This window comes from Populus euphratica, unplaced genomic scaffold, assembly GCF_000495115.2.
Source record: "Populus euphratica unplaced genomic scaffold, PopEup_1.0 scaffold2810.1, whole genome shotgun sequence".
Lineage (NCBI taxonomy): Eukaryota > Viridiplantae > Streptophyta > Magnoliopsida > Malpighiales > Salicaceae > Populus > Populus euphratica.
The window spans coordinates 1-8,994 of record NW_011502637.1 but is presented as its reverse complement, the minus strand read 5'-3'; the positions used below and the strand labels follow the sequence as shown (position 1 = coordinate 8,994).

Sequence of the window (8,994 nt, the reverse complement as noted above, 5' to 3'; positions counted from 1 at the left end):
AAAAAATATTAAAAAATAGCTTGAAGTAAAAAAATTTAAATTTTAATTAAAAATATGTTAAAAATCACTTTCAAACATCCTATAAAATATTAAAAAAATATTATTATAATACATTTCTTAATATTTTTTTAAGAAAACAATCTAAATTACACTCACACAAGCATTCTCATAAGTTGTGTTTGAAAGGGTGTTTTTTTAATAAATTTTGATTTTAAATTATTATTATTTTATTTTAGATTTTTTTGATATGCTAAAGAAAAAAATAAATTTAAAAATAATAAAAATCAATTATTTAAAAATATTTAAAAATAAAAATATTTTAAAAATAACATCAACAACTCTTACAAATATATCATTATTAGGTTTCACCTACAAGTTCAACACGTTAATTCGTTGATTATTAGGTTTAATTCTACTTTAAAATGAATCTGATCATGTAAAACTAAAACTCTTCGTCAGATGGTTTGGGAACACACAAGTTTGTTACTCAATATATATATTTATTAGAGCAGTTTAAAGCATCTTGAAAAAATATTTTTTAACTAGATATATATTAAAATAATACCTTTTTATTTTTAATATCAAAACATTAAAATTATAAAAAAAATATAAGAAAATATTAACTTTATAACTGTTCAAGTAAAAAATAGTTTAAAACGTATCATAAGAAGTGAACCGCGTTACCGAATGTAGCAAAAGAAAAATTTGGAAGATAGGTTTTAGCAGGAGACAAAAGTGACAATTGCAGATTCCAAAAGACAATAACACCCTTGGTTTTTTTCGACATGCCATGTCAATGAGGCCCCTCCTCCAGGGGTTTCTCTGTAATATTATTGAACAGAGGTTCTTGTGAGTTTGTTTGAAATATATAAGAGTAGTTAATACCAGCTTTGTCTGGTCAGTTTCCTTCCCTCAGCGGTCTCTCTCCAATTATTTTTTATCTTTCCAAAAAACAAAATCAAGTCTTGAACCAAAAACCAGTCTGGTTTTTTCAGTTTCAGCTTTTGTAGCTTTTACTAATATCTATCATCTATTCTCTCACATGAAGCTCTCAAGATGAACCTGTCCCTAACACCTAAAAGTCATGTCTTTTTACCGAACGGGCTAATGCTTCTTCAGTATTGTTTCTTTAGCGTAGAGGTTTTGTAGTTTTTGTTGGGATTTTCTATATGGATTTTGGGGTTCAGGTGGGTTTGGATGGGTTCGTGGGCTCAGACACAAGTAATAGTGGTTTTGCTTCGCTTGCTAGCTCAGATCCTGAAGCAAAGCAGAAGTTGTACGGATCTGGGTTCTTGAAGCAAGAGAGACCTGGCAACATCGATGGTGATTGGAGGTGCTCTAAACTGTCCAAAACTGAGTCAATGCTGCTTGAGCAGAGTAACACTTCACTTCTGAAATCTAGCTCCAACTTTCTCTTCGCTGATGGACAGCAGCAGCAGCAGCAGCAGATGCTTAGCTTCTCCTATCCCAGATCAGCTCCTTCAGCTGAGAGAAGCTCCCAAAATGGCACATTGCCGTACTTTCACCTCACATCTTCTGCACATAATAGAAATACAGGTACCATATTGAACACCATTAAGGATTCGCCTATAAGTGGAATATGCTTCATTATTTGAGGATATGATAGTGTTATCCTTGGTTTCCTTTGAGGAAGCAAGTGGCTTCTACAGACATTATGGCTTTACGGGCCGCATTGTATGAACCCATGGTTTTTTTTATTGAACTCATAGGTGACGGGGTTGTGGGGTTTTTTTTTTAACGTCTATTTGATCAATAGCTTGTTATTTGGGGTATGATTCCCGGTGCTAGTGGTGTCGAGAGGTCCTTTCGGTGAAATCTAGGAGTGGTCTTGTTTAAAAGTCTTGTCAAGATAAAGTAGAAATTGTTATCATCTGTGTCTTCCTTCCTGTTTTCGGGTGATGGGTTCTGGTAATTAATCAAGCACAGGGAACCAGTGTGCTCTAAACGAGAAAATTTTGGTTTGGATTTCGTCTGTTTCTCCCTTTCATGGCTTTACTCTCTACTTTTATGGTTTGTTTTCATGATCTCTCACAGACAGAAACTCATTGATGTTTCAACCTCTTCAAGTTTTGTAGGCAAAACAAAACTTGATTTTTAGTAACCTTCTAGACACTTTCATGCCTTCCTACTCCTATCTACATCAGGAGATCATGGCCTTTTCTATTTTATAATCTCTGCGGACGAAGAGGTTTTGGATTTAAGTGCCTGAAGTTTCTACTTAGTTTGACTTGATTTTTCTTGGTGTTTGTTTTTTTAGGCTACAGCTCTGGTATCTACAATGCTGCCAGCATGCATGGGGTTTTGACCGAGACCAGATGGCCATTCACTCAATCACAATGGATGGAGCTTGAACATCAGGCCTTGATCTACAAGTATATAGCAGCAAATGTGCCAATACCTTCTAATCTGCTCATTCCCATAAGAAAAGCTCTTGATTCTGCTGGGTTTCCTAGCTTTTCTGCTGGTTTTTTGAGAGCCAATACATGTAAGTTTTGTCTCCTCCATAAAAAAATGAGTTCTAAGTTCTTTTTCCTTTTTGTCAACCAGATTTGCTTCTCTCCCTTGAATTGATTCTGTCTATTTTGATGTACAAAGTAGCCATACATGCCTTTGTGTCTGTCTAGATGTGCGTCAGTGTTTGTATTTTGTATGTGTAGAAGGGGTCGTTTGTGCAAGATGGGTATCCTTTTCTTTTACGTTGAGTATTAATCCTGTGGTTAAATGGTTAGTCTTTGAACGCATGGCCACAGATCATTACCGTTGGAATCTCTAGCATCTTAGTGAAAAGAAATTCAATCGAGCTCTAATTATTAGTTCTTTGAGAAGAAACTAAAATTCAGCTATAATTCCTGTACTCCATTTACTTTCACTAAATCTTAACACGGAAGTTCTAATCTCATCTGCTTCGAATTTGTATCCAGCAGATTAGTCAGGAATCGAAATATCATTTTTTTATCTGACATTTGTATATGTGTTGCATTTTGTCTTGTGAAATGTGCAAAAACAGTGCCTTGGGGTGCTTTCCATATGGGTTTCTCCAGCAACACTGATCCGGAGCCAGGACGCTGTCGAAGGACAGATGGGAAGAAATGGCGGTGCTCAAGAGATGCAGTTGCCGATCAGAAGTATTGTGAGCGGCATATGAACAGGGGCCGCCATCGTTCAAGAAAGCCTGTGGAAGGCCATTCAGGCCATTCCGCTGCAGCCGCCACCACTGTAAAACCAGCCAATGGCACTTCGTCTTCTACATCATCATCAGTGGTGGGGCTTCGCAGCACTGTGTCCGACAGCCTCACTATTGCTCATAATCAGCAGCAAGCAGCTAGCCCATCTAATCTTTCTGCCTCTAATACGCTCAGCAGGTAAAAGCAAGATGAATTTAAACCTTGACTGTCTTGGAATCTATTCTATCCTTTTAAAGAAGGTTTTATTTTTATTTATTTATGGTGACATAAGATTTCTATGTTATAGGGAATCGTATTCTACTTGTAAGGAATTCGTTGATATCTCAGATCAAGTAGCTTATTCTTTTTTATGCCCATAATTGGCTTATTTGAAGGTAATTAATGGTTTGTACTCATGGATAACTGGCAGGATGTTCCTTACTAAAGAGAATGTAGGTGAGAGAACGCAGGATGCGACAGCCTTGTCCATGCTTCGATCCAACATGGACCTTAAATCTAAAGAAACTCCATTCTTCATATCAAAACAACAAAACTCATATGGGGAATCCTTACGAAATGAGTTTGGACTTGTCACCTCCGACTCCCTCCTCAATCACTCACAGAAAAGCTCATCTTTAATGAGCTGCAGAAATTTTGGTTCGTCTCAGGACCTCACTGACCAGGAATCTGTTTCACAGCACTCCCTCCGCCAATTCATGGATGATTGGCCTAAAAGTCAGTCTGATCGTTCTGCTGTTTCTTGGCCTGAACTTGATCAGCAATCTGAGAGAACCCAGCTATCGATTTCAATCCCCATGGCTCCTGCAGATTTCATGTCATCTACTTCCTCCCCAAACAATGAAAAAGTCACTCTCTCCCCATTGAGATTATCAAGAGAATTTGATCCAATACAGATGGGACTGGGAGTGGGAGGTGGAAGTGGTAGTATTGCCAACGAACCTAACCAAAGGCAAGCCAACTGGATTCCCATTTCTTGGGGAACTTCAGTGGGTGGTCCGCTCGGGGAGGTCTTGCACAACACCAATAACAATGCAGCAGCAGAGTGCAAGACCACGTCATCGCTGAACCTGATGACCTATAGATGGGACAACAGTCCTCGTATAGGTTCATCTCCAACTGGGGTCTTGCAAAAGTCAGCGTTTGCTTCCCTTTCAAATAGCAGTGCGGGAAGCAGCCCAAGAGCAGAGAACAAGACCAATGAAGGTGGCAGCCTCTGCAATGACCTACTTGGATCCACAATTGTGCATTCTTCTTCGTTGCCTGCCATGTAACTCTGTTGATCTGCCATCTAAGAAGTCTCCTGTCATCTTAGCTGACAAAACATGGAGCACTTTGTTTTTGAAGTTGTTAATCTGTCTGTTATATTGTTATTTTTCGAATTTTATTATATGTATTTCTTTGGTTATTGGTGTGTTCAGAAGAAATGGAGAACGATGATCGCCAATGTGCTTGGCAGAAAGATCCTTTAAAGGCTTGTAATTTGTATCATGGAATTATGCTTGTCTGGTATAATTTTGACTCTCAGTACCTACCCGGTGTTATATATATATCCTGTGATCGTTCTATTATTGTTTTCCAGATATTGTTGAGCCAGTGGCTTTGCTGCTGTAAATGTGCCTCTGACGTAGTTGTTACAAATTGAGAATGCATGGCGCGGATTTTATGTATTTTATTCTTTTTAGGACCGACAAGACTTGGATGGAAGAATTCAGACACGCTTGCTAAATCACTCGATGAATATTTTGATAGGCTAAAATGTCAAATGTCAGGTATCATATTTTTTGAACATTTTAGAACATAGCTGTGATGTGAAATCCGACTTCATCTGGCAATATCTAATTTGATTGAATTAATCAAACTTTATTTAAATTAATTTAGTTAACTTTAAATAATAAAAAAGGAAAAGGATGAATCTTCGTTGTTTTTATGAATATATTTTTTCAAAAAAAATTATTTTTATAAAAAATTTAATTGAGCCACCATTTTAATGAAAGCAATTAATTGATGATGAGGGAATAGTGTTTTTGTAAAAGAAAATATTATTTAAAAATGTGTTATGATAATATTTTTTAAAGGAATTTATTTTATTTTGACATGGTTATATTAAAATCATTGAGAAATACATAAAACACTTCAATTTAATATATTTTTTATGCGAAAAACAATCTAATCTTTTTGTCAGAAAAAACAAGTTAAACTACGAAGACACACTTTTGTTGGGCAATTTTCAAATCGGACTCGGCGAATGTAAAATTATATATACACAAGTATCCAGCCGATTTCGGGGCGCTGCGAGGATGACAAACGTGAGCTGACGGCATAACTAGCGGTCACAATTGGGCTTCTTTTGTTCATGGGCTTTAAACTCTAGAGTATTTATGGCGTCCAACCCTGGGACTTGACATTAGGCTTTCGGCTTTTACAGGGGAAAGCCGAGCGCTCCAGCATCTGTACAAAAAGAATTCGTGATACTTTTTGTTGCAAATTTGAAATGAATTGATCAGAGCCACTCATTGTGAGGCTTCCGTATAGAAAATACTATCAAGTGTTGGCCTGTTTTTTTCTTATTAATTTAATGGGAGATCAATAAATCTAAGCCTACGCATTGAGAATCACAATGCCTAAATTCACCACTCATTCCCATCCCTCCGGAATTTAAACCGAGTCTCAAGAAAATTTCAAGCCTTGACGGTTTGGAAGGGTAAAAGCTTCATATTTCTTAAGATGGAAACAAATTATGATTGAAAAATCATTTTTTTTAACTCCCTCCTTATCTATTAAAATAAACAATAAATTTTAATCAACATCCTCTATTATATCTAATCAGACACCCATTTCCATTCTCGCAGTTTGATAAAAATTGCTTACGTTTCTAATTCTCATTCTCTTCCACTCCTTGCTATCAACTCCTCTGTGTATTGAATAGTAGTCCAATTAGGTTGGCCATGGACCAGATTGAACTTTGGAGAACATCCGGTGTGCCTTGAAATAGGACTAAAGAATCCATTGGCATGGCAACTCTTGGCACAAAATCCTTGCACAACACGTTTATTTGAACTGGGAAAGGAATGGGATACTGTACAACATTCAAAGGAAATCGTCCAAGACAATCGTTTGAATTTTAAACAAGAACAGCAATGCGGAGACTGCATGCTTGACTAGAGGAGAGACACAATAAGATGAAGCAAACAACAGAGCTCATCATATTGCTTCTAGTTAACTGACATTTGATAAATTTACGTTTTGGTCCATTAACAAGAAACCAAGGCCATCAAATTACTAGCTAATCAGCGCCACACGAAAATCAAGCCATGAAGTATTTTGCTATAAAGTGGAAATTTTGAAACGTTTGACCACCACCCCAGGGTTCCAACTTCAACAAACCAATGTAATTTCTTTCCTCTGCTCTATCATTTCTTCAGCTTTTTTATTCTTTTTCTACCATAATTGCATCAAAGTTCTTGAAAACATCTCATGCCTTCACTTTTGCTTTCATCTGGTTTACTGGCGCACGGTTTCTGTCCGTTACTGCTCTTGCTCTTACCTTCTTAATTCCAAGTCACAGACCACAAAACATGTAGCTGGAGAATGATTGAAGATAGCAATCAAATTCCACGGATGAACTCCCAGTAAGAGAAGTAAAAAGGTTGTGCGAAATTCCACATGACAGCTACAAAATGAAGGTAAGTTCTGCGTCCATATGTCATAAAATACTAGTAAAATCGCATCTTTAATGAGTTTAAGGACCCAACCACCCTTCCCACAATTATCCAGTGACCACCCAGCAGACATAGACAACCGCAACAGAGATAGATTTCGGTACTGTCAACAACAAACCCGCAGGATACCCATTCCACTCCAATTTCAGACTCGTTTAGTTTCTGTTGACTCGTCTATGTTCAATAGATAGATGCTCATGCTGCAGGTTCTGGACAATACACCTAACAAGCCACCCACGCCAATGCCTGGACACTCAACAAGCATCAACACCAATCCTCTGCATACAGGTTCCAATTGTAAGGCTGGTAAAACCCACAACCATGCAAGTATAATAGAAAACAAAGCACCAAAAATTGAATCAGAAACAGTATATAAAATCAAGTTTCTCAGTTTTACAGCACATTCAAATAAAGTTTCCCTAAATTCCTTCAACGCGAGAACAATTAAATATAAAAATCCTATGAAGCTTATGGTGTAACAATCAAGAAATATGAATCTGCAATAACAATTTAGAGCACATGCGAAAAAAATCCCCCGAAACTCCCACGAAGCGAAACCAATTTACTCCAAAGATTCTACGATGCTTAAGCTGTAACTATCAATAAATCCGAATCGGTTAGAAATAAGAGTTTATTGAAGAACCATCTTATGCTCAAGAAAATAAGAAATAAAATTAAACAAAAAACGAGTTAAGATAACGTCATCAAGTGATATGGAGGCGTGCGTAACCCTAATCCACGGAATTTCAAATTCCATCAAATTAGGGCTTTAAACACCACCAGATTTAATTTCAGGAGCTGACAAAACACAAAGCATTTAAAGCAAATGCATTGCAAATCATGGTCCAGCTCCTTCAAACCCTTTAATTAATTCAGTATAAAACAGTGAATTTACCATGGAAATGATTTAAGCTAGACAGCTCAAATCAAATCAGATAAATAATTTTTAATCCAATTAAAACTAAAATAAAGCAAGGAAATTCGATAAAATAGAATCTGAAATTAAAGACAAAAGAGAGGGTCGGTGCTCATATTCTATGGGTGTAAATGAGTCTGTCAAGCCATGGCTATAGCATTCAGAACGATGAATTTTTTATAATCATCACAGCCAACCCCCTTTTTAATCTCTTTTCTATCCGTAGATGGAGCAATGGATTAATAAAATTGTAGAAACATAAAAAAAATAGAGGAAAATATGTTAAGAAGATGAGCAGCGGGCTGTGCAGGCGTCATGTTCGTGGAGTGTTTAGCCCTCCTCTAAGCGGCATCGATTATATAGAGAGGAAAGCCAGATGCGAAAAAACCCTAGCCCTAAGTGCACAGTTATGAGTACAGATTGTTTCGTATGGAAGTGACGCCGTTTTACTTACTTGATATTGAGATTTTTATTGGGCTGTGCCGCCTGGATTCTATCCGGGCTTGGAGTAGCTACTGCATTTTCGAACAGAAATTGCGGGCTGTGTCCAAAGTTAGAAACCCACATAGTAATTTTGCCAAAAAAAAAAAAAAGATTAGAAGCTTGATATGGTCTGATTTCTAATTAAATTAAATAAAACATTATTTATTTTGTTGAGTTTTTTATAACCTGGTTATCCAGTCGTTCCAAACCTAACAAAACATAGAATAATTAAAAAAGTGAAAAAATTATCTCATAATTAAAAATTAAAACGATTGAAATAACAACTTATACTTTTTTTCTTCGAATCAACTTATAGGTCATTCAAGTAGCTGTGCCCCCACCAAAAAATAAAATAAAAAATCAAGGCTTAGTTTCAAAGAACTTGTTGAGAGAGATGGATGGAAAATTTCTGGAAGAATTTTAATTCATAAAGGATTTTCTTCTCCAACTCTAAGCATGAGTGTGACAAATGAATGATTGGTATTTTGATAATTTTTATAATTATGATTTTAAAAAGTTATTTTTAGTTGAAGTTGGTTTGGTATTTATGTATGTTTGATTATAAATATATTTAAAATTAAAATTGAACAAAAAATAGTTTAATATGTTTGGTTAAAAATGCTTTTAAATTTGAAGTTATAAAATAATTTTTAAAAATATATATTAATAT

General features: G+C 36.1%; 1 protein-coding gene and 1 long non-coding RNA gene across 2 annotated transcripts; both read left to right on the top strand.

The window, feature by feature from the left end:
* The first annotated feature begins 937 nt into the window (after positions 1–937).
* On the top strand, positions 938–4,751 carry LOC105119348 (growth-regulating factor 1-like). Its single transcript, XM_011017476.1, has 4 exons — positions 938–1,557; positions 2,279–2,506; positions 3,029–3,383; positions 3,616–4,751. Exons 1-4 carry the CDS (start codon positions 1,170–1,172, stop codon positions 4,475–4,477), a joined length of 1,833 nt encoding a protein of 610 aa, XP_011015778.1. The 5' UTR covers positions 938–1,169; the 3' UTR covers positions 4,478–4,751.
* Positions 4,752–5,955: 1,204 nt separating this feature from the next.
* LOC105119347 (uncharacterized) lies at positions 5,956–8,098 on the top strand. Its single transcript, XR_841121.1, has 2 exons — positions 5,956–6,835; positions 6,890–8,098. It is a non-coding gene; the product is annotated as an uncharacterized LOC105119347 (long non-coding RNA).
* Positions 8,099–8,994: the final 896 nt, after the last annotated feature.